The 25,222-nt window shown below is 43.1% G+C and overlaps 1 protein-coding gene across 1 annotated transcript; it reads right to left on the bottom strand.

Moving 5' to 3' along the window:
• Window positions 1-52: 52 nt before the first annotated feature.
• Window positions 53-25,132, bottom strand: LOC110070416 (uncharacterized). Its single transcript, XM_078388628.1, has 8 exons — window positions 23,486-25,132; window positions 21,958-22,077; window positions 19,805-19,885; window positions 19,404-19,496; window positions 18,388-18,467; window positions 17,009-17,135; window positions 10,921-12,610; window positions 53-1,124 (listed from the first exon to the last, which is right to left on the bottom strand). Exons 1-8 carry the CDS (start codon window positions 23,682-23,684, stop codon window positions 362-364), a joined length of 3,153 nt encoding a protein of 1,050 aa, XP_078244754.1. The 5' UTR covers window positions 23,685-25,132; the 3' UTR covers window positions 53-361.
• Between the last annotated feature and the right edge of the window lie 90 nt (window positions 25,133-25,222).

Here is a 25,222-nt window from a genome sequence, read left to right as displayed (position 1 = left end):
GCCCCACCAATTTAGTTCCCCTGGATACTGCAAGTAGAACACAGTCCGGATCACTGGTATCTACAAGCATCCTATATTTATTTATATTACTGCCCCAAAGTATCCTTTTTCTGAATACTGCCTCCTCTGAAAAACACAAGCCATTTCTATTATTCTGCATACTTTAAAAAAGAAATGCCCTCCTTTTTTCACAGACACTCCAAAGGTCTAGTAAAAATATTTTTACAATTAAGATTTTGAGAAAGTTTCCATCCTATGCAGACTCTAAAGTGCTGGAAGACAAACATAAGCCACGCCACTGGACCTTCAGAGTTTCTCCTCTAAATGGACTCCCTGATGGATCAAAAATTTAGCTCGCATGTCATTTGCACGATTTCTCTCCTGTGTGGATCAAAAGGTCTTCCTTGCAATTATAACATTTCTCACACTCTTGGCATTTGTGTGGTTTCTCTCTTGTGTCGACTCTCTTGTGAGTCACAAGATTTGAAATCTGAGCAAAACATTTCCCACACACGTGGCACTGGTAAGGTTTCTCACCTGTGTGGACCCTCTTGTGAGTCATGAGATTCGCAATCTGAGCAAAACAGTTCCCACACACGTCACACTTGTGCGGTTTCTCTCCCGTGTGGAGGCTCTGATGACTCACAAGGTGTGAAGTATGAGCAAAACATTTCCCACATGCCTTACATCTGTATGGCTTTTCTCCTGTGTGGCTTCTCTGGTGGATCACAAGGTCTTCATTGCGGGTATAACATTTCCCACACTCTTGGCATCTGTATGGTTTCTCTCCTGTGTGGATTCTCTTATGCTTCACAAGTGGTGAATTCTGAGCAAAACGTTTCCCGCATTCCTGACACCTGTATGGGTTCTCTCCTGTGTGTACTGAGTGATGCATCACAAGGTTTGACTTCTGAGTGAAACTTTTCCCACACTCTTGGCATTTGTATGGTTTCTCTCCTGTGTGGATTCTTTCATGCATCACAAGGTTTCCCTTGCAACCAAAACATTTCCCACAATCTTGGCATTTGTAAGGTTTCTCTCCTGTGTGGATTCTCTTGTAGACCAAAAGGTTACTTCTCCAAGCAAAGAACTTCCCACATTCCTGACACCGGTATGGTTTCTCCACTTGCTTACCCTTTGCATCTTTAATGCACTGTACACTACCTTGGTCATTAGGCAGGAGGTATTCTAAAAGTAAAAGAAATAAAAGGAAAAAATTTCATTCATTCATTCATTCATTCATTCATTCATTCATTCATTCATTCATTCATTCATTCATTCATTGGATTTCTATACCACCCATCTGGCAGCCCAGGCCACTCTGGGCAGTTCACAACAAAAAATTATTATCAGAATTTTTTTAAAAAAAAAACAACAACCATATTCTTCTGCATACTGCCCCCTCCCCTGTTGAGGAATTTGCTACTGAATTACGAGGAGGAGGAGAAAAAGTTGTTGCAGTGCTCCTGGCACACTTAAGTCACAAGTAGAATCACTATCCTGGAAGCATGACCCTACCTGTAAACAAGTCATTCAGTTAATATATAATATATGCCCCGTTTTTCATTTCAGATGGGTTTCCTGCCACCATCAGTGCAGCAGCAAACTGCACGCTGCAAGTGGCCAGTGGGGGTGCAGCAACTGATGAGCAGAAGGAGGACAACTTAAAGGGACTGTGTTTGGAAGAGCAGAAGCAGAAATGACCCCTCTGTTTCATGTTGTGGTAAGAAGTTAACGAGCATATGTGTTGAGGGGATGTGAAAATTTAGGGATCTCAAAGGCTCAGTTGCACGTACATCAGTCTGCACAAAGGACAAATCTAATACTCCCCCACGCCTCTTGGGAAGAGGAATCCCACCCCCCTGAAACTCTGGAGACCAAGACAGACTTCTGATTACCTGCAAAAGGTATGGATGCCTTTTTGGGTGCATAGAAATTTACTGGGTTTCTACGGCTCTTCCTCTCTGCCCATCCCACGAGCCCTTACAGAGAATCACCTACCTCTGCTGCTTCTGCGGGAACCCTTTTCTCTCCCCTTTCCTCCTTCCTTCTCAATTGCAACGGAGACCCCATTGTGCATTCTGAGAAGGGCAGAACAGTGGGACAAAAGCAAAACGTTTCAGGAAAGCATCTTGTTTTCCTCAGAGACATAATGGGAAAGGATTCAGGTTTGTTTTTTAAAGCTCAGAAATAGAGAGAGTGTGTGTGTGTGTTTGAGAATAGTGCGGCTGTCACTGGCCAGAGTAGCTGTCCTTTTGGGCTCAGGAGGTTGGTGTGAATTTTGAGACTGGGGTCTCTAAAGCTGTAATGACATCCACCTTCCTTCTCTCCTCTCTTCCCTAACTGAGGCCTGCTGAGGGTGGCTGTTCTCACACACCTCTGAGCTCAATTCCATGTTGCCTGGTTGAAGAGGATCTTTTTCTGTTCTAGTGATTCTGGTTCAGAGAGGGAGGCAGTGGTTTAGGCATCTGGCTGCAGAACTGGAGGTTGGGAGTTGGATTCCCCACAGTGCTTCCTTGACAGGGGCTGGACTGATTCATAGGGTCCCTTCCAGCTCTCTAAAGTTTTTTTTATTATTATTATTATTATTATTATTATTATTATTATTATTATTATTATTATTATTATTATTATTATTATTATTATTATTATTATTATTATTATTATTATTATTATTATTATTAAGCTAAAAGGCCATCCAATGTGATGGCATCAATGTGGTGCAGTGGATCGAATCACATAGGAGGATTCAGGAGACCTGGGTTAAAACCCCTGCTCAGCCATGGAAATTCAGAGTCCAATAACATCTGGATGGTCGCAGACCCTGCGGTCAGAGGCTGTATCAGCATCTTTTCTTTTCAGGCAAGCCTTCTTTCAATAACCAGCTACCTGTGTGTAATTCTTAAGATAGATTGCTATGCACTACTGTTTTGACTGGAGTTTTAGTACTCCTGGTGTTTTCCATTTCCCGCCGTGGCCTTTAAAAAATGTTATGTATACTTATTGATCTTTGCCATAATTTTGCCTGTTAATGATGTAAGATGCCTCCTCGTTCATTGTTAGTAGTTTTAGATATTGTCTATTTATTTATTTATTTATTTATTTATTTACTTACTTACTTACTTACTTACTTACTTACTTACTTACTTACTTAACTTAACTTAACTTAACTTAACTTAACTTAACTTAACTTATATGCCACCCACACTACCCGAAGGTCTCTGGGAGGCTTACAACATTTAAAATACAATACAAAGGCAAAATAAAAGGGCAAAATAATTAAAATGCAATTAAAAATATACACTCTAAAATTGCCATTTAATGATGTTACTCGGTGTTGTATACTCATTGCTTTCAACTTTAGATATTGTCTTTCATTGTTATGTCCTTTTCAAGGAGAAAGGCGGAATAAAAATATTTTAAGAGCAATCAATCAATCTTCCCACGCTGTTTCTCCCTCCACCACCCTCATTTTAAAACACAACACACCAGTTTCTCTTCCTCCTGCTGAACCCAAGCTGGTGCTCCCTTCCTTCCCTGCCCGGAACCCTCTCCAGCGTCCTGCGCCACCCTTACCGGAACTCCTCATCCCCCTTCTCCACAATTTGCAGGATCCTTTTGGCTTGGGCTCCAGTTTCAGATCGGTCCCCTTTGTTCTTGGACCGCTCGTCTTCTGCTTCCGATCATGTGACTGAAGCCCAGGCAGCCTCAGGGCAAATGGGGGGGAAGCCCATCCAATCGATACCTAAGCCATGGATCAGGGAAAGTCTGGTCCTAGAAAAGGACTGGGATGGGGAGTCTATTTAAAAGGCAAAATCTGCCCCCCCGAGGGGGGGAGCTAGAATGGCATCTAATCTGTTGTCTTCCCACCAGTAGACAAAACCATTTCCCCCTCCAATTAGGTAGGGTTTTGGCAACTGAGTCTGCTAAAGAAAAGGGGCTTCACTGAATTTACAGTTTCTCTTCATTTTAAATGTGAATTATTAGGATTTTAAAACTGACGTGTTTCGTGTTTTAATTTTAATAGCATTTTAATAATACAATGCATATGATCTGAAGAGAAGCTAGACTATTTTAATAATACTGTACAATGTATATATTTTTATTTTTGTAGCTAGATGGTCTTAATGGTAACTATTACTTGATCTCTCAGGAATTCCCAGTGTGGTGTAGTCAGTAGACAGATTAGGACTCTGGAGATGAAGGGCTCAAATCCCCACTTGGCCATGGAAACTCACTGGGGGCAGTGAACCTGGTAAAATCATTCATATAGGGAACATCTTATATAACATTCAAATTATTTTGCCAGCAATGCTCTACATCCTGTTCATAGGCCAAACAGATTATCATTCATTGACTTCCTAACCGAGATGGGAAGAGATCCAGATTTGGAAACGAAGACCATCATGTTGGTAAAGAGTGAAGGCAAGAGGAGAAAGGGACAACAGAGGATGAGATGGTTGGGCAGTGTCATCGAAGCAACCAACATGAATTTGAACCCAACTCCGGGAGGCAGTGGAAGACAGGAGGGCCTGGCGTGCTCTGGTCCATGGGGTCACAAAGAGTCGGACACAACAACAACAACATATTGAGCAGGGGAATGGAGAAGGTGTGGGCATGACGTTAAGGGCTGGGGTTGTAGTCAGCATCTTTAGGGCCATATCCTCTCTAAATCCACTAGGAGTCACCAACAGGTTGTAGCTCAGTATAGAGGAAGACATGCTCCCTTCTGGCTGGTTCTAATTCCCTCCGCAATACCCAGGTGCATTAAAGGTTAGAGACACCCATAACATACCCAGTTCAGATGTTATTCCAAACTATGGAAAAGAGAGCTCTTCTGGAAAAGAATAGAGCACCTGGAAAAGAGAGCTATACTGAGATCAGGAAACACACAAGCCGTAAGCATGTTGTGACAGCAGCAAAGGGACACGTGAAGATTGGGGGCGAGGCTCTCTCTGTGAACAACCCATGAAATAAGCCCATGGCAGAGTCCTTCCTGCTGGACTCCATAGGGTTCCTTCCAGCTCTGTATTTCTAACATTGCTATTCTTATTGAGATTAACTAACCAAACTTTTTCTCTACCTTAAAATCAATTACCCATATGTTTTCCTCCATCTTTGTTGCATAGTGCCAAGAAGTGTTTCAGTACTTACAATCAAAGGATAAATAGCAGCAACATCATTCAAGTAAATCAGCAACAGGGTACCGCAGCCCCATTAAAACAGCAATGACATATTATGTAGACAAGAACTATAATAGTTGCAATTTGTCAAAACAGCTGGTTCTCCAAATGTAGCAACACCTGTTTTCCTTTTATTATTATTATTATTATTATTATTATTATTATTATTATTATTATTATTATTATTATTATTATTATTATTATTATTATTATTATTATTATTATTATTCAGGCACGATGACAGTCTATTTTACGTTCAATCCCTGGCCTCATGGATCTCAAAATATAATGTTTCAGGAACATCTGGAGACCCCAATTTGGGAGCCAGTGGGCTAGCGCTACCACAAAATGCTGTCTCCAAATTTGTCCCAGAGAGGCAGCCCAGAAATGTATGCTAGTGAAAGATACTTAAAAGCCACTGATCAGGGTAAGAAAGATCTACAACAGTTAATGTCCCTCCTGTCCTGCCAACATTTCAAGTAGGTTGTCCACTAAGTTAATGAAGTGGTGGTGGGGGGAAATCACAAAATCTTTACATCTTTGGTTCCCCTTGTAAATTGACTGAAATCTTGATAAAATCACAAGTTCCAGGAAGGGTGTCTTCAAGCTGTCCTGTCCTCAGACATGGAATAAAGAAGACTCCTTCCTAAGTACAAAGAAAGGTCCATAAGATGATTGTTTGGCAATTAATGAACCACATAAAGAAATGCATAGCTTTGAACCATGAGACATCGCAGAATTAAGTCCATGGATGAGGTAATGATAATCTGAATCATGAACACAACTCCGTGATTTTTTCTGGGTTTCCAACTCCCTTTCTCCAGGGGCTTCCATGCTGAAGGTTGCAATAAAGATTGCTTGAATACCCATCTCACTCTCGCTCTCTCCTCTTTGCTAAATTAGCTTAGCAGGACCACCAGCCTTGAACCAAAGTAACTTCAACAGTGACCCAAGCTGTTTCCATAACCATGGCTGAAGCCAGACTGAAATAGACCTCTATGGGTCATTGGCTACTCCAGCATCTTGCGCAAGAATAGAATACGTTGAAGACTGAGTGGTAGTGGTCAAGTACAGTGGAGATGAGGGAGAAATTTTTAGCAACAGTCCTATGGCCACCTCTTTTAGCCACTTTGGAAACCCATCAATTGTCTAGTCCCCAATCACAGAGATAACTGGGTTACTTGGAAGTCAGTTAATGGGCTACAGACTGTACCAGCAGAATCCAAGTGAACCTAAGAAAATGGAGTCTTCCCACTGACAGCGTTCCGTGTCTAAGTCGCACTGGACATGTGACCACGGAAGACTGTCTTCGGACAAAATGCTGGCTCTATAGCTTGGAAACGGGGATGAGCACCGCCCCCTAGAGTCGAACACGACTGGACAAAAATTGTCAAGGGGAACCTTTACCTTTACTACTGACACCATCCTTTGTAGCTGTGAAGAGTAACAGGCAAATTCAGATCTATGATCAGTGTACTCTGTGCTCCCCAATACATAATACGGAAGCTGCTCCAAATGCTTTTGGATACTGCCCGTTATTAGGTGAAAATTGTCCAATATGTTTATTCATTACACTGTGGTGCTTCAGACACGAACAAAGAAATTATCTTCTTACTAAATTATGCCTTGAACGGATGAATATTTAATTGGAGACCACGTGCTATGAACATCGAAAGATGTGACCTTTAAATTAGCCACTGAGTATTAGTAAGCTTAGCACCTCTGCAGTATATATCACCAATAATCCAATAATATCTCTTTGTTATGGACGGAAAAAGTTAGTGACAAGATTTCTAGGAACAATGCCTATACAAATAATAAACATCAATCAAGAAACAATCTCTAGGTAGCAACTGTCGGAGACCCCAGCAAATGCCTCAAAGGAAACAGCGATGGACATGCTAAACTTGGAATAATGTAAATGTAGTTTAACAACTGTAAAGTGTTTTACCTGTATCAACACTGAAACAAATATATTTAATTTTGACATGTCAGGAATTATTATGAAGGGTAAAGTCATAAACAAGTAACCAGAGGCTGAAATGCTGTTGTGCTGCTACACAAAAGGCCTAACTCTTGGAGGTGAATTGCCTCAAGTTACGAAATCTCTGTAGACATTATCTGCTGCACACCGCGTCAGACAACTCCATGTGCAACAATGTCTACGGGAACGTCTTAACCTGAGGCAATTCACCTCCAATAATTACCAGGTTTCGCATAACAGCACAACAGGATTTTAGCCACAGAATCATAAAACTAGATTTGGGATAATGAAAAGTAAGATCAGTCTGGCATGACTTATTTTTGAGAGAAACACTTGGTGAGTCTTAGAAATGTTGCGATTCTTTCCTAAGAACTCATATATTGACGGTTTAATTATCTGTTCTAGAACCTTCCTAGGTAACACTGTCAAGCTGACTGGTTGGTAGTTGCCTAGATTTCCTTTTCTTCCCCCTTTTTAATAGAGGGGGTAACCTTTGTTATTCTCCAGCCTTCAGGGATCTCACTGGTTCTCCACCTCCTACCAAGAGGTGCATCTTTGACCTGTATAACTGACTTACTCTGTTGCTGATTTGCCTATCTACAGTACATGGCAGGAGGGCTTCCAAAATTTCCTTTGCTGCTGATTTTTTTGGTCATCACCATGGTGTAGACCAGTTTTTTTTTTTAAAAAAATCTAAGTCATTTCTGGTGCCTTAGTCAAATATCCTCCATTTGTACTGAATCATGTTTTCTCAGCGAAGGAGCTGTATAGATTTGATAATATTTATCCCTCTGGAGAATTACCGTGTAAATATCATGGGGAAATAAACGGAAGGCTTGTTCTTTGGAAATTACGAAGACTTGTATTCATTATTCTTATTCAAGGCAAATAAGATGGTTTCCTTTCTGTTTTCTTGTGCATATTGAGAAGTATGTTGCTGGGTCTCCCTACAGTTTAGGTATGTTAGATTGTTGGAGTCCAGTGTTCTACAATACTGGATAGAACAGTAGTCCCCAAATTTGGGTCCCCAGATGTTCTCAGACCAGTATTCCCAAAAATCCTGGCCAGCACAGCTTCTAACCACTGGGCTAGAGGTAGTCCAAAAAGGTAGTATTCTGAAGATCAGGATCTTTCACCATCTTTTGAAGAAAATAAAGATTCTTCATGGACACAGATCATGCCGTATGCACAGAATGGATACAAAGAAGAATATGAGTTTTTCTTCCCAGCCCCATTAGGAGCTTGTTTATGTTCTAGCTACCATTTCTCTGCTCCCCACACCACTGGTTTCCTCTAAAATCAGAGGGCTTGTCTGGCTCTACTCCATGGGAGTAAGAGGGAGACACACAGGATTTATTCTGTCCACAGCTGTGGTCATTTCTTCACTCCAATCAGAGCTTCAACAGAATCAGTACATTCTTCTGCAGCTTATTCACGGATGTCAAACTGGAAAACATGGCCGTTTGGGAGCTCTACCAGCTGACACATTCAACTACTGCTCTTGAAAGTCCCCCCCCCCCATCAGTGTTCTCATTACTTACACAGCTTCAATTCTATAGGGATGGTGATGTTGATTCACATACTGAGTCTTGCACTAAAAATATTTCCTACTCATCAAAGGCTTATTTCCGGGATTTGCTTCCCCCCCCCAAAAAAAAAATCACAAACACAATGCATGGATGGCAGTTCTATCTTGGTAATTCCACCTGAGTAGTACACAAAACATATTCCAGAACAGGCATTCAAAAGGTTACTCTTCTTATTTTCAGTGAGATGCAGTCAGTCAGAATTTTTTCCACATTTGAACCATTTTTAACACTTCTCTTCATTACTGCGTATTTGTGAAGATTCTCAGTCATCCAGATGAGGTTATCTGGAAGATGAGTCATGGAAACTGGAATTCTTTCTTATTAGGTTGAAACGGTTCGCTACTCATTCAGTCTTGAGGAGAGTTGGTAGGCGGTCCCTGTGATATCCTCCACATTGGTTTCACTTCCCGCTGGTCTGAATAGGCTTGCGAGCCCTATGGATATCCAAAATGGGCCTTTAACAAGGCAATGTACCGACCCAGTAGGACAACGGAACAGTTTGAACCCAGAGCTGACGGAAGAACCTGGTCATTCCTTACATGGTGGGTGTGTCTGAAAAGCTCAAAAGGATTTTGGGTAAACACCACATACCTGTGCACTTCAAAGCCACAAACACTCATCTTCCCAAAAACAGGACACTAAAACACACCTTAGTAGGCCTCCTTCAGTCTCGAGAGACTATGGTAACGTGCTCTGTATGGAGGACTTGGAACAGCGTCTAGTGTGGCTGAGAAGGCCAATTCGAGAGTGACAATCTCTTCCACATTGAAGACAAATACAATCTGTCCCCTCACCAGCTCCCTGGTTTTGCCTCGGCCTGCTGTACAAGGGTCTCTTCAAATTGGGAGAGGCCGTGATGCACCACCTGCCTCCAGGCTGAACGCTCAGACATCAAGGTTTCCCCCATCTGTTGAGGTCCATTCCTAAGGCCTTCAGATCCCGCTTGCAGATGTCCTTGTATCGCAGCTGTGGTCTCCCTCTGGGGCACTTTCCCTGCACTAATTCTCTATACAAGAGATCTTTTGGAATCCGACCGTCAGCCATTCTCATGACGTGCCCAAGCCAACGTAGACGACGCTGTTTCGGTAACGTATACATGCTAAAACAGGAGCAATATAGTCTTTGCGGTCCAATGCAAAGAGGAGTGCTCTACATTGAAGAAAACAAACAGCCATGAAACAGGAGAATGACCCAGTATAAGAGGGGCAACAGCTCAGGACCACAAATGGAAAAAGGACTGAAGTGGGATTTTCAGTCATACACAAACAATTGTCCACTGTCCATGTAACAAGGCTATTCAGATGGAGGAGGAGTGAAACCAATGTGGAGGATATATCAGGAGTCTCCTATCAACTCTCCTCAGACTGAAGAAGCTACTTGGATGAATAGCAAACCGTTTCAATCTAATAAGAAAGAAGTCCAGTTGCCATGACTCAACTTTCAGACTTCTTTCTACTATGGGCACAAAAATGTTATCTAAATAATGAGCTAAGCAGAAACTTTCCCCTTTTATACTATATGCCTTTATAGTTTCCATCCTGATTGAATTCTTTTGATGCATAAGACTTTGGACATCTTAATTACAGGCTGCTTGTGACTAGTGGTGGAGCTATGGGTTAAACAGCTGAAGCCTCTGTGTTGCAAGGTCAGAAGACCTGCAGTCATAAGATCGGATCCACGTGACGGATTGAGTCCCTGCTGCTTGTCCCAGCTCCTGCCAACCTAGCAGTTCAAAAACATGCAAAAGTGTGAGTAGATAAATAGGTACCACCTCAGTGGGAAGGTAAATGGCATTCTATGTCTAGTCACGCTGGCCACGGAGGATTGGCCACGGAGGATTGTCTGCAGACAAACGCTAGCTCTATGGCTTGGAAACGGAGAAGAGCACTACCGCCTAGAGTTGGACACGACTGGAAAAATTGTTAAGGGAAACCTTTACCTGTGACTAGAGCACAGACACTGCCTCTTTAAAATCTGGGGGAGAATCCCGCACCCCTCCTAATTTGGTCAATGTGCTACTCTTAGATTTCCAGTCAAGGTTCACCTCCTATGCAGTCTCTGAACAGCTGAAAGCGAAATATTCCCCACAGTCCTGGATGTTTAGTAGCTTCTCCCTTGTATGGTCTCGCTGGTGAATTGAAGGCTTAGATCTTCCGTCATTTCTCTGGTGTGGATTCTCTGGTGGATCGCAAGGTCTTCATTGCGAGTATAACATTTCCCACATTCATGGCATTTGTATGGCTTCTCTCCCGTGTGGATTCGCCTATGCCTCACAAGCTGCGAATTCTGAGCGAAACACTTCTCACACTCCTGGCATTTATATGGTCTCTCTCCTGTGTGGACTCTCTTGTGGGTCACCAAATTTGCAATCTGAGCAAAACAGTTCCCACACTCTTGGCATCTGTATGGTTTTTCTCCTGTGTGGACTCTCTGATGATTCACGAAGGTTTTATTCTGAGCAAAACATTTTCCACACTGCTGGCATTGGTATGGTTTCTCTCCTGTGTGGACTCTCTGATGATTCACCAGGGTTTTATTCTGAGAAAAACATTTCCCACATTGCTGGCATCTGTATGGTTTTTCTCCTGTGTGGACTCTCTGATGATTCAAAAAAGTTGTATTCTGAGCAAAACATTTACCACAGTCATGGCACTGATACGGTTTCTCTCCTGTATGGATTCTTTCATGGTTCACAAGGTGCGACTTTTGAGTAAAACACTTCCCACATTGCTGGCATTTGTATGGTTTCTCTCCAGTATGGAGAGTCTGATGATTCGTAAGGTGTGAAGTATGAGCAAAGCATTTCCCACACTCCTTACATTTATATCGTTTATCTCCTGTGTGGACAGAGTAATGTATCACAAGGTGCGACTTCTGAGTAAAACATTTACCACACTGCTGGCATTTGTATGGCTTCTCTCCTGTATGGATTCTCTGATGGATCACAAGGTCTCCCTTAGAAGCAAAACATTTCCTGCATTCCTGACATTTGTGAGGTTTCTCCCCTGTGTGGACTCTGTAGTGTATCATAAGCTGAGAATTGCCAGAAAAACCTTTCCCACACTCCTGGCATTTGTATGGTTTCTCCCCTGTGTGAGCTCTTTGGTGTCTCACAAGGTGTGTATTAGAAGAAAAACAGTTACCACATTCCTGACACCGGTACGGTTTCTTTTCTCTGTGGGTTCTCATGTGCTTCCTAAGGTATGAACTGCAAGTGAAATCTTTCCCACACTCTTGACATTTGTAAGGTTTCTCCCTCATGTGGACTCTCTGGTGATTCCAAAGCTGTGAATGAGAAGGAAAGTGTTTCTCACACTCTTGGCATTTATATGGTTTTTCCCCTGTGTGGACTGCCTGGTGGACCTGAAGGTGTGAGTTTTGCCCAAAAGACCTCCCACATTCCTGGCATTTGTACGGTTTCTCTCCTGTGTGAACTCTGCAGTGGATCATAAGCTGTGAATTGGAAGCAAAGCTTTTCTCACACTCCTGGCATCTGTAGGGTTTTTCTCCTGTGTGGACCCTTTGGTGGATCAACAGGCTGCTTTTCCAAGGGAAGGATTTTCCGCAATCCTGGCATTTGTGTGGTTTCTCCTCCCTGCGACTTTTCAGCTGGCTCAAAAACTGTGAATGGTGAGCAACATCTTCCCGAGACAGTTCAAGGTCTTTCTGTGAGTCATGGACACTCTTGTGAATCATAAGTGCCATCTTTAGAGTGAAATATCTGCCACATATGGAGCATCGGTATGGCCTCTTTCTGTTACAAGGCTCCTCTTCTGCATGCATTTGTTGGTTTCCTACAGGAGTCACTTTCTCCATAAAGGACCTCTCAGGCTTTGCTCCCCTCCAGTTCTCTGCTGGGCAGAAAAAAGAAGCATAGACAAGTTTGAAAGAGAAGCTTGGAAAGCTTGAAAGAGAAGAAAATAAATGACAATATTCCTAAAGAAAACGACTGAAATCAAAACAATACAACAGAATACAGTATATATAAAAAATTTACACACCCCTGTTAAAATGTCATGTGTCTGTCGTGTAAAAAAAAATGAGACAAAGATAAATAATTTAAGAACTTTTTCCACCTTTAATGAAACCTATGAACTGTACAACTCAGTTGAACAACAAACTGAAATTTTTTAGGTGGAGGGAAGTAAAAATAAAAAACTGAAATAATATGCATCTGTGTGCACACCCTCTTATAACTAGGGATGTAGCTGTGTTCAACAGTAAACAATCACATTCAAACTCATGTTAAGTAGGAGTCAGTACACACCCGCTACCATTCAAAGCGCCTCTGAGGAATCTCAAATAAAGATCAGCTGTGCTAGTAGGTCTTTCCTGACATTTTCTTAGTGACATCCTACAGCAGAAGCCATTGTCCGCAGAGAGCTTCCAAAGCATCAGAGGGATCTCATTGTTAAAAAGTACAGTGGTGCCTCGCTTAACGAGCGCACCGTATAACGACAAAATCGCTAATGTGATCGCTTACCGATGGCCCCAATGGGCGAAACTCGCATAGCGAAGGTCGGTAAGCATTTCGCTTACCGACCTTCGCTTTGCGACCCGCGGATCAGTGGTTCGGCGGGTCCAAAATGGCCGCCGAAACAGCCGAAATGGCTGCGCGTGTTTTCGCGCCCTCCCCTTGCTTACCGAGGGCGCGAAAATGGCTCCCGGCTATGGGAAGACTTCGCTAAATGGTGAGTTTTCAGCCAATGGCTTTTTACTTTCCGTTTAACGAAGTTTTCACATAGCGAAGGTTAATCCAGAACGGATTAACCTCGCTATGCGAGGCACCACTGTATCAGTCAGGAAAAGGGTACAAAGAATTTCCAAGGCATTAGATATACCATGGAACACAATGAAGTCAATCATCATCAAGTGGAGAAAATATGGTACAACAGTGACATTACCAAGAACTGGACGTCCCTGCAAAAGTGATGAAAAGACTAGAAGAAAATTGGTCAGGGAGGCTGCCAAGAGGCCTACAGCAACATTAAAGAAGCTGCAGGAATATCTGGCAAGTACTGGCTGTGTGGTACATGTGACAACAATCTCCCGTATTCTTCATAGGTCTGGGTTATGGAGTAGAGTGGCAAGATGGAAGCCTTTTCTTACGAAGAAAAACATCCAAGCACGGCTAAATTTAACAAAAACACATCTGAAGTCTCCCCAAAAGCATGTGGGAAAAGTGTTATGGTCTGATGAAACCAAGATTGACCTTTTTGGCCCTAATTCCAAAAGATCTGTCTGGAATCACCAGAGAGTCCACATGAAGGAGAAACCTTACAAATGTCAAGAGTGTGGGAAAGATTTCACTTGCAGTTCATACCTTAGGAAGCACATGCGAACCCACAGAGAAAAGAAACCATACCGGTGTCAGGAATGTGGTAACTGTTTTTCTTCTAATTCTCACCTTGTGAGACACCAAAGAGCTCACACAGGGAAGAAACAACACTGCACATCACCAAAAGAACACCATACCCACAGTGAAGCATGGTGGTGACCGCATCATGCTTTGGGGATGTTTTCCTTCAGCTGGGGACGTGGTGGCGCTGCGGGCTAAACCGCAGAAGCCTTTGTGTGCTGCAGGGTCAGAAGACCAGCAGTCGTAAGATCGAATCCACGCAACGGAGTGAGCTCCCATCACTTTGTCCCAGCTCCTCGCCAACCTAGCAGTTCGAAAGCATGTATAAATGCGAGTAGATAAATAGGTACCACCTCGGTGGGAAGGTAAACAGCATTCCGTGTATAGCCGCGCTGGCCACGTGATAAGAGAAACAAACGCTGGTTCTACGGCTTGGAAATGGGGATAAGCACCGCCCCCTAGAGTCGGACACGACTGACTAAATGTCAAGGGAAACTTTTACCTTTGCCTTTTACCTCCTTCAGCTGGGACAGGAACCTTAGTCAAGGTAGGGGGAATTAGGAGCAGTTTGAAATACCAGTCAATATTGGCACAAAAACTTCATGCTTCTGCTAGAAAGCTGAACATGAAGAGGAACTTCATCTTTCAGCATGACAGCAACCCAAAGCATACCTCCAAATCAACAAAGGAATGGCTTCACCAGAAGAAGATTAACATTTTGGAATGGCCAGCCAGAACCCAGGCCTGAATCCGACTGAATATATGTGGGGTGATCTGGAGAGGGCTGTGCACAGGAGACGCCCTTGCAATCCGACAGATTTGGAGCATTTTTGCAAAGAAGAATGGGCAAATATTGCCAAGTCAATATGTGCCATACTGATAAGACTCATACCCAAAAAGGCTGAGTGCTGTAATAAAATCAAAAGGTGCTTCAACAAAGTATTAGTTTAAGGGTGTGCACACAGATGCAACCATATTATTTCAGTTTTTTATTTTTACTTCCCTCCAACTACAGAAATAACAGACAGTTGGATACAAAAGTGTGAGAGATGGAATTAAGTAGCAGCTTCATCCCTGAGCCAGGATTGGACCCTGATTACAGCAGGACTTCCTGCTCAGTAAAAATAGACACTGGTTGACTGCCAATTACATCTAAGGCAGAGGTGGGCAACTGATAGCAAAGGGCTACATACAATCTTCCCCTATTTGTGTCTTCATCCTACCACCCGCTGCCCCCTCTAGTCCCCGTTGAATCTGTTGCTGCTCTGAGAGGGCAGTGGGAAAGGGTGAGCATGATCCACAGGCTTTGTTGACAAGTACAGTTTTTAATGTATAAAACCCTAACAACTTGTGTCCAAGCCATCTCAAAAACCGCATCTCCATTTATGAGCATGTAAAGATCATCAGGGGAGGCCTCTCTTGTGCGCTTAGAAAAGGGCCTTCTTTGTTGCTGCTCCCAGACTCTGGAACTCCCTCCCACTGGAGGCCAGGCTGGCCCCGTCTTTGCTATCCTTCCGCAAGCAGGCAAAGACCTTTCTCTTCAGCCAGGCTTTCCCTTAGTGATGTTGGCTGTCTGAGAGGGTTTTTTAAAGTGGATTGATGTGCTTTGTTGCTTTTAAATACATTTAAAGTATTGGTTGTATTTACCATTTTTAATATATTTGTATAATTTTTTAAAAAAATATTTGCATAGTTACTGTTTTTAGCTTTTAAATATTGTCTTTTAATTATGTTAGCCGCCCTGAGTCCTTTTTTTAATGAGAAAGGGGTGGAGGTCAAAATATTTTCAATAAGTAAATAAAATAGCTGAACTCAGATACCTAAACCACTGAACTATCTAGTCAATCATGCAAATTATTGCCAGTACAGTGTTTATGTTGGTTGGTTCTGGCAAAAGGTTTTATCCATGGAGTTTCCTGGTCTGGTATCCAACTTTTCCAGTCCCTCCCATTCCTGAGAATCTAGCACCCACAGCCCCTCCTCTTCCTCCGTTTCTGAAATGGGTTCAGGCTTTGGAACTGGTGATTATGTTGGAGAAAGAAGAGAACAGGAGCAATCAATCATACTGCAGAACACTTGTGTGCCTTTTTTGTACCAACACTTAAGAATCATTGCTATAGGGTCGCACTTCTTTTGTTGGTTTTTATTATTTGTGGGGTTATGTCGTTTTTATTCTACATATTATTGTTAGTGGCTCAGAGTTGTACTCTGTTACTAGATAGGCAGGATATGAATGAATGAATGAATGAATGAATGAATGAATGAATGAATGAATGAATGAATGAATGAATGAATGAATGAATGAATGAATGAATGAATGAAAATAGAGCAAGCATAATGCCACGATCAACCTATTGTTAGTTAATGAGATGATGTTTTCAAAACTGCACTGGAAAAGCCAGGGAAAGTAGACCCACAAAAGTGATATCTGCACAGGTTAGTGTACTGCAGAATTTTTCACTAGTTTGTCATCATTCTGGCCCAACATTTTTAGAAGTGAGGCAAGAATCCTTAAAAAATGGACGCTGAGCCTCTGTTTAAATCTCAGATCTAGAGTTTCCTTGGTTCTATCAAAAGAGGCTTTATCTTCCTTGATGAGCGGAAGTGTGGACAAGCATAACTCTAAGCCTTTGCACCTTCTCTTCCAGCAAGGACACCAGCTTGGATTTCTAACTGATACAGCTTCTTACATGTGTAAGAAAGCAAGCAGAGCACAGCTGTTTCTGGACACCTTAGCAACTCCATTGCAGGCCACAGCACGTGGTCATTTGCTGGACACAATCATGGAAAGCAAAGATGGCCTGTAACAGTCAACAGAATGGGTCAGAGGGCGAGACTAGAAAAAGGCATCAGGAAGAAGAAGAATGGACTTAGGCTGAGGCAAGTTTCTTACCAAGAGATGAAAGCATCTCATAGTTGTTCAACATGACCTCCCTGTATAAAGATCGTTGAGTCGAATCCAGCAGCAACCACTCCTCCTCTGTGAAATGCACAGCCACATCCTCAAAGGTCACCAGTCCCTAAAACAATAAAGGGACTGTTTCACACAAAGGTGAATACTAGACCGAGGGAAGGTTGATGGCACACCGTCCTGATGGAATTCAGCCCATGTGGAATAACGATGGCAAACGTATCTTTGAAGGCTTCCTTTGTCCCATACCTGGGATCTGAAACGAGCAGACTTCATCCCAATTAAAATACAGCCACCCAGGACAGCAAATGGTGTCCCTTCTTATCCTGGGCAAAGTGAACAGCACTCAAAGCAAGCCAAATCTATGTTTACTTGCCACAGGAGGGAGGAAAAATTCTCTACCATTACTTTCTGCATAGGATTGGTTCTAATATCAGATGTGTGTCCGCATTCTCTACTGTGTAGGGACTTCCTTATTATTTGTCCTATACAAGATGTTGTGGGGGGGAGTGGTTGGCAAAAGATGGTATATGTAAGATGGCATACTCCATCCTTAAGAGTAAACATTCAACAATAGCAAACTATAGAACTAACAATCTGTCATTTCTTTTCTCCCAACGGTAGGGGAGACACAGCAGTGAAAGAAAGAAAGAAAGAAAGAAAGAAAGAAAGAAAGAAAGAAAGAAAGAAAGAAAGAAAGAAAGAAAGAAAGAAAGAAAGAAAGAAAGAAAGAAAGAAAGAAAGAAAGAGGGAGGGAGGGAGGGAGGGAGGGAGGGAGAGAGGGAACTGCTAGTAAACCTAAACCAGTGGTTCTTAACCTTGGGTTACTCAGGTGTTTTTGGACTGCAACTCCCAGAAGCCTTCACCACCAGCTGTGCTGGCTTGGGTTTCTGGGAGTTGCAGTTCAAAAATACCTGAGTAACCCAAGGTTAAGAACCACTGACCTAAACCATCAAGAGTTCCACCTCTGATCTTTAACTGGCAGGTGGGATGCTAGGAAATGTTGATTAACTGAAAGGTGCCAGAGAGACATTGTCCCATCAGTGTCATACACAACTGGATTCCAATCAAGGGTATCTCCCATTTCAGTGCAGGGAGAAAAATATCTCTCTGTCCCTAGGTTCGAAAATTTAGTCCATCCTGGTGCAGAGCCATCGGAATGAAACTCACTTCACTACACCCATTTCGACATTTGTTAGTCCTCCCAACATATGCCAAATTTCATAATTGTTCTGTAGTCTTGGTCCGGCAAACCCTGAGGTTTGTATTGAAATCAACAAGTGTGTAACTGACTGATACAAACAAGAGGGCTTCTTAACACCCCATCACAAACCCACAAGCAATTATGGAGAATCTCCTACCTCAGATGCTAAGGCAGCAGCAGTTTTCTCTCCTTTAACCTGCTTTGTTTGAGATTGAGATGGCGACCCCATGGTGTTCTCTGGAAAGGGGAGAAAAGAAAAACAGAGGCCAAACATTTCAGACAACCTCCTCTGTCACTTATACTACCTGGCTTGCAATGATCCACTTAATGTTAAGAGCCTCGTGGCGCAGTGGTTAAATCGCTGTACTGCAGCTAAAACTGTGCTCACGACCTGGGGTTCAAATCCCAGGTAGCCGGCTCAAGGTTGACTCAGCCTTCCATCCTTCCGAGGTCGGTAAAATGAGTACCCAGCTCGCTGGGGGGGGGGGCAATGTGTAGCCTGCATAATTAAATTGTAAACTGCCCAGAGAGTGCTTGAAGCACTATGGGGCGGTATATAAGCAGCACGCTTTGCGGTATATAAGCAGCACGCTTTTTAATGTGAAAGGAAAAGAACTAGAGAGAAAAGAAACAAAGAAAACCTGAATGACTCATATGTTTGTCTCTGTCTTGTTCATGGGAGAACCTAGTCTGAAAACTCAGAGCCCTCCTGGATTAGATCAAACATCCATCTAGCGAAGTATCCCTTCTCTAGGAAAAGACAACCAAATGCCTTGGGAATGTTGAAAGACAAGACACCAAGGAAGAAGCCTTTCCTTCCTCTGTCTGGTCCTCTCCCAAGCCTATGGCAGTCAAACATATATGGAGATCTTTGATGCCATCTAACTAACAGGCAGTGCTATACCAATTTTGTATGGACATTTCTAACCCCATCAGAAGCCACCAAAGCTAGTGTCTATCACAATGTTTTTCAAGAGGATTTGCCTTCGGAGGCTCTGCAACAAGGGAGGGGTGGCCACTAGGAAAAGCCTTACTCTTTCATGGAGGAAGCCCATGTCATTAGTTGCATGACATGTTGGTTAGGGCATACAATGTATAATAAAATGGTAACACTTGGTCATGGTGCAAAAAACCAGCTACATGGAAAAATGCCCTTTGCAGATCACACTTTACCTGAGGCGGTCCCTGGGAAGGATTCAGATTCCTTCTGATCTAGGCCACATATCTTCCCCTCCTGTTCCAGCTTGATGGTCACGACAGGAATACCTGATCAGGAGAAAGTGGAAAGAAAATTGTAAGGGGAATAGTTGTGTGGCACTTCAAAGACTTGATCTTGAAACACATGGAGTACAACTTCAGTAGTTAGACACGGGAGGCTGAAGGGAAGTGCAATGTAATAGAAATGCAAATGCATGAGCCTCATTAAGATCTTACCAGTGTTCACTAATGAACTGTTAACAGTTAAGTGGGGATGACAGGTAGAGATTTTAATTATGGCTATTAAGAGATGCTGAAAAGCTATTGGTAGGTAGTAAGTACAGTACATCAAAACAGAGAAAATGGTGGAAACTTACAGTATGTGGTCCTTTCTACATAATCTAAAGACAGGGGAATGGGAGTAGCACCAGTTCTGTGATGCTCATCCTGATGAAAACCTGTGTGGGGTCGAAAAATTGCTTACGTATGTGATGTTTTCAGTGGACTAATAAAGAAATTCCCACTCTTGTTTTTGGATCAAAGCACAAATAAATAGATCAGCACTTGTATAATAGAGGGAAGTCCTTGCATAAACCAAATGTACAAGAAAAGCTGTACACAGCTGGTGCAGAATGGTGAAAGAAGGATGCGAACGTTACACATAAACTACAGAAGCAATTACTATGGGACAGAACAGGGGTGACAATATATCTCAGTGGTTTCCAACCTTGGGCGACCCAGTTGTTCTTGGACTGCAGTTTCCAGAAGCCCCTTCACCAACAGCTGTGCTGGCCAGGGTTTCTGGGAGTTGCAGTTCAAGAACACCTGGGTTACCGAAGGTTGGGAAGTACTGATAAAGACAAACCCAAGTGGATGGGTTGAGTAACATGTCTGATGAGCTGAAGACACATGTAACGGCTCCTTGTTTCAGTCAATGGAGACAGATGTATGTCCGCATTCTCTACTGTGTAGGGACTCCCTTATTATTTGTCCTATACAAAATGCTGTGAGGCATGGTTGGCAAAAGATGGCATATGTAAGGTTTGCATAACATGCTGTGGCTAACTGCGACTAATTGACATAGTGCCAAATGCATCTTGGTTGCGCAATCCAGGCGTGTGGCCAGGCACACAACATAGACGTGCACCTACTTCTCATCTATACGACGCCCTACAGACCAGGGGTTCCCAACCTTGAGTCCCCAGATATTCTTGGGCTAAAACTCCCAGAAGCCTTCACCACTAGCTGTGCTAGCCAGGGTTTCTAAGAGTTGCAGTCCAAGAACATCTGGGGAACCATCATGGTTGGGAATGGAGCCTTCAAACGACACCTTTCCTCAGGTGAGTGGAAGGCAGGTGTGTCTGAAGGTAGAGTTCTGTCAGGTGGAACTCTCAGAATTCCTTCGGGGGAAATTTTTCCAGAATTCTGGAAGTTAGTGTCCAAAAAATCCAAATGGCACATACCTAGTACAGACTCATACATGTGAATGTGTACAGACTACAAAGAAGAACATTACGGTGTTTAACATGCTTTTTAAAATTGTTTGAAAGCGTCAGCTACAAGGCAAGTGAATAACAGAGTCCAGACAAAGCAACAAGAGGAACGTCAACAGGCTTGTTACTTTCCTGCCTTTCTGAATTACTTATACACTGGTGCCTCGCTTAACGATTTTAATTGGTGCAAAAAAAAAATCGCTATGGGAAAACATTGCTAAGCAAAACGCGTTTTCCCATAGAAATGCATTGGAAACTGGATAATCCGTTCCAATGGGAACAGATTGCCATCCTTAAGCGAAAATCGCCATAGGAAACATCGCTAAGCGAAACACAGTTCCCCAATTGAAATGCATTGAAACCTATTCAATGCATTTCAATGGGGGGGAAAATTACAACAAATTTAAAAAGAGTCAGAACAAAGTCAAATTAGTTTAACAAAGGGTTTAAGTGCACTTATGATTTCAAGCATTCTAAACATTTTTAAACATTTAAAAACAGCTAACACGAGCCTGTCAAACCCATCGTTAAGCGAAACAGGGGGACCCAAACTGTCATCGCTATGCGAAGCAAAGTCCCAAACATCGCTATGTGAAAATCGCCCATAGGAAACATCGTTAAATCGAGCGCAAGATCGCTCCGAAAAAGCCATCGCTAAGCAAATTCATCGTTAAACAAAGTGCTCATTAAGCGAGGCACCACTGTTGTCCACAAAAGCACAGATAAAATGGGTTTGTTTGATATGTGATAAAGAGGTGTGATATGTCACATATAATATATGCTACTTTTTTTGCTAGGCATGTCCTACAGCATTTTCACAAGACAAACAGGCTAGGATAGATTGACCTCCTTGCCTAGAGAAAGGGAGAAATAAATTGGTTGATAAATATCTGGAGAGATAATGACTATCTGGTGCATAATGGGTAGCACATGAGGACTTAAAGGAATTCCAGTCCAGCAGCATCTTTAGGGCCGTACCCTCTTCATCCCCTGCTCTAATCCAACTCCTTTTAGGATTTGTGCTTCTATTCCTTCACCTGACTTGTGCTGCGATGTAAACACCATTTCCTCCAGGCCTAACTGATCTGGAAACGAAGGCTCTTGCTCAAGCCAGGAGATCAAATCAGGCTTCATGAGTGGAAATTCTGCTGAAGAATCTAGCAACATCAAGAGAAAAGGAAAGGAGTAAAGGAAAAGAGAGAGAAAAAAGAGTTAAGTATTCCAGTGGGATTCAGGAACTTTAGTACAGAGCTGTGATCTAGTCAAGATGAACAAACACTGGAGGTTGGCACACTCCCAGCTGTAACTTGAGCCCATTATTATGTGCCCTGTCTTCTGGGATGATCGAGAACAGATCCTGCCCCTCCTCTGTATGACAGCCTTTCAAGTATTTAAAACGTGCTATCCTATCACCCCTCTGTCTTATTTTCTTAAGGCTAAACATGCCCAATTCTTTCAGCCTTTCCTCCTAGAGGGTTTCCAGCCTCCTGATCATCCTGGTCTAACCTCATACAACACTGACAACACTTAGAAGTGCAGAGCTGGAAGGGACCCTATGGATCATTAAGTCCAGTGTGGAATCGAACTCCCAGCATGTGGCTCTGCAGCCAGATACGTAAGACGCTGAGCTATTCACCATCACACCTTAAGGTTCTTCAGGGTTTAGAATCTTCATCTCCTGAATTTACTTCAAATACAATTTCTGAAGGTTTAACATCTAGCCAAAATGAATATGGGACTTTCCAGTTTCTGCATCACAAGCCAAGCCTGATAAAAAGGACCTTCTTTTCACTTCATAAGCATGGCCAGCCCAACACATCTAGGATTGGCAACTAGGACATCTGGATCGGGGAGGAGGTGGAAATAGCTTACATCCGGTATAAATGTGAGAACCAGAACCTCTTTGATGAAGAATTAAGCTTTATTTGTTTTTTTAAAAAATTTACCCTCCCTTTCTCCTAAAAAAAAGGATCCGAGGCGGTTTACATAAGTGAAAACCCCATACTAAAAACTGTAAATTATTCAAATCTTTAAAAAGATTAATAACATTATATATTTAAAATGTTGGGTAACGACGAGCAGATTTAGAAGCAACAAAATATGAACCATCCAGTTTGTTGTCTCTTAGAGACAGCCGGTCACTAAGGAAAAGCCTTCTTGAAGTGAAAGGCTCTACTATGCCATCTTTCGCTCCCCTGATGTACCTCGCCCAGATCCAACTCTTATTGCTTCTCTTACACTTCCAGTATTCAGAAGTGTAAAATAGCGGCAGGGAAGCTGGAATCCTCCATTTCCCACCCTCTCTGACTGTACTGGGTCTAATGGAAATAATCGATCAGTCAAAAATTACACGTTTTCACACACACACACACACACACACACACACACACACACACACACACACACACACACACACACACACACACACACACACACACACACACACTCTCTCTCTCTCTCTCTCTCTCTCTCTCTCTCTCTCTCTCTCTCTCTCTCTCTCTCTCTCTCTCTCTCTCTCTCTCTCTCTCTCTCTCTCTCTCTCTCTCTCTCTCTCTCTCTGCTGACCTCTTGCCCGGAAATCGCTCCTCCGTCCTGCACCCGCCTTACCGGGTCTTCTCAATTTGCAGGCTCCTGTTGTTTTCTTTTGAGAAACAGATCCGGGCTCGCCTTTGGGATCCGAGGACCCCCCTTGGATGCCGGTCCGCTGTGGATCACGTGACTGAAGCCCAGCCAGGCTCCTGGCAAAGCAAAAAAACGAGCCCATCCAATCGATTCCTGATCACCTGGATGGGAGGGAAGAAAGGTGGGTGTCCGCGATCAGACCCGGAAAAGATCGTCGTTGGAAGGCAGGGAAAGAAAACTATCTCCCGCCGCTGCCGCTTCTCCTTGTTTCTCGCCTCCCAGAGCAAGACAACCTCACGCCCTGATGCTGGGCAGTCCTGGACCTCCTGGTTTGTACTGGTGTCGCCAAGTTCTGGTTCCAGGCCATCACTGCTCTGGAAGTATAAGAGGGCAGGTCTCTGGCTTAAGAAGATTGCAGGTCCAACTTGATGGCAGCGCCACACAAACCATAGCTCAGGGACCAGGCAGCAACTGGCCCATATAAGAAGTTTCTTAAGGAAAAGACCCTAATGTTGGGAAAATGTGAAGGCAAGAGGAGAAAGGGACAACAGAGGATGAGATGGATGGACAGTGTCATTGAAGCGGCCAACATGACTTTGGCCCAACTCTGGGAGGCAGTGGAAGACAGGAGGGCCTGGCGTGCTCTGGTCCATGGGGTCACGAAGAGTCGGACACGACTTAACGACTAAACAACAACAAAGAAAAAGAGAAATGGTTGTTGTGGGTTTTTTGGGCTCTTTGGCCATGTTCTGGAGGTTTTTCTTCCAAACGTTTCGCCAGTCTCGGTGGCCGGCATCTTCAGAGGACAAGAGCTAGAAGTCGGTCTGTGTTCTGTGTTCTGACTGCTGTCCTCTGAAGATGCTGGCCACAGAGACTGGCGAAACGTTAGGAAGGAAAACCTCCTGAACACAGCAAAAAAGCTTGAAAAACCTACAATAACCATTGGATCCCGGCCATGAAAGCCTTTTCAGAATACAAAAAGAGAAATATCTTTGATGAAAAGGGATATGGAACTGGGGATGGTGCTGCTCTTTTGGGAATCGGTTGCGGAGACGTATAGGTGCTGATAAAAGCAACAAAGTAGCAGGGAATCCCTCAACCGATACATCCAGCTTGTGCAAGGAGGGTATGGTCCAGCGTTCGGCTCCTCAATCCTAAATTTATTGTTCTAACGTGCACAGACAGATGCAGTGGACTGTAGGGGTGCACATATGTGCGAACTTGCCACTATACAATTTTGACACAGCTGGAAACATGCCTACAAATACTCGTGAGTTTATGAGCTTCTTAAGGTGATGCAAGAGCAAGACAAGGTGGTCTTTGTGTTTCTCCAGACACTACTTTCCCCACCGGGGTTTGGGCTGAAGGACACAGCAGAGTGTGGGCCCATGAAGATACCTTCCAGTAAGCACCGAGGGTGACATTGCACAACATCCTTCCTGCTCACAGGGCACATACTGTTAAGGTGTCTCCCTTAGCTTCCTATTCCTTGGTTTATAACATGCATCACCCAAAAGATTGCCTTCACTATCACTTCAAAGCATAAGATTTTTTAAAAAGAAACTGGATATTCATATGAACGGGCCTGCTGGGAAAGCTGCCTCTCCCAATTGCCACTAGTTTTCTTCATTTACGGGGTATTGTTTGTTTTGTTATTATGCATCTATAGTAAAAGGAGAC

Source organism: Pogona vitticeps, chromosome 2 (genome assembly GCF_051106095.1).
Source record: "Pogona vitticeps strain Pit_001003342236 chromosome 2, PviZW2.1, whole genome shotgun sequence".
In the NCBI taxonomy this organism is placed as follows: Eukaryota; Metazoa; Chordata; class Lepidosauria; order Squamata; family Agamidae; genus Pogona; species Pogona vitticeps.
Note: the sequence above shows the minus strand (reverse complement) of the source record. Positions and strands in the feature narration are given on the sequence as shown.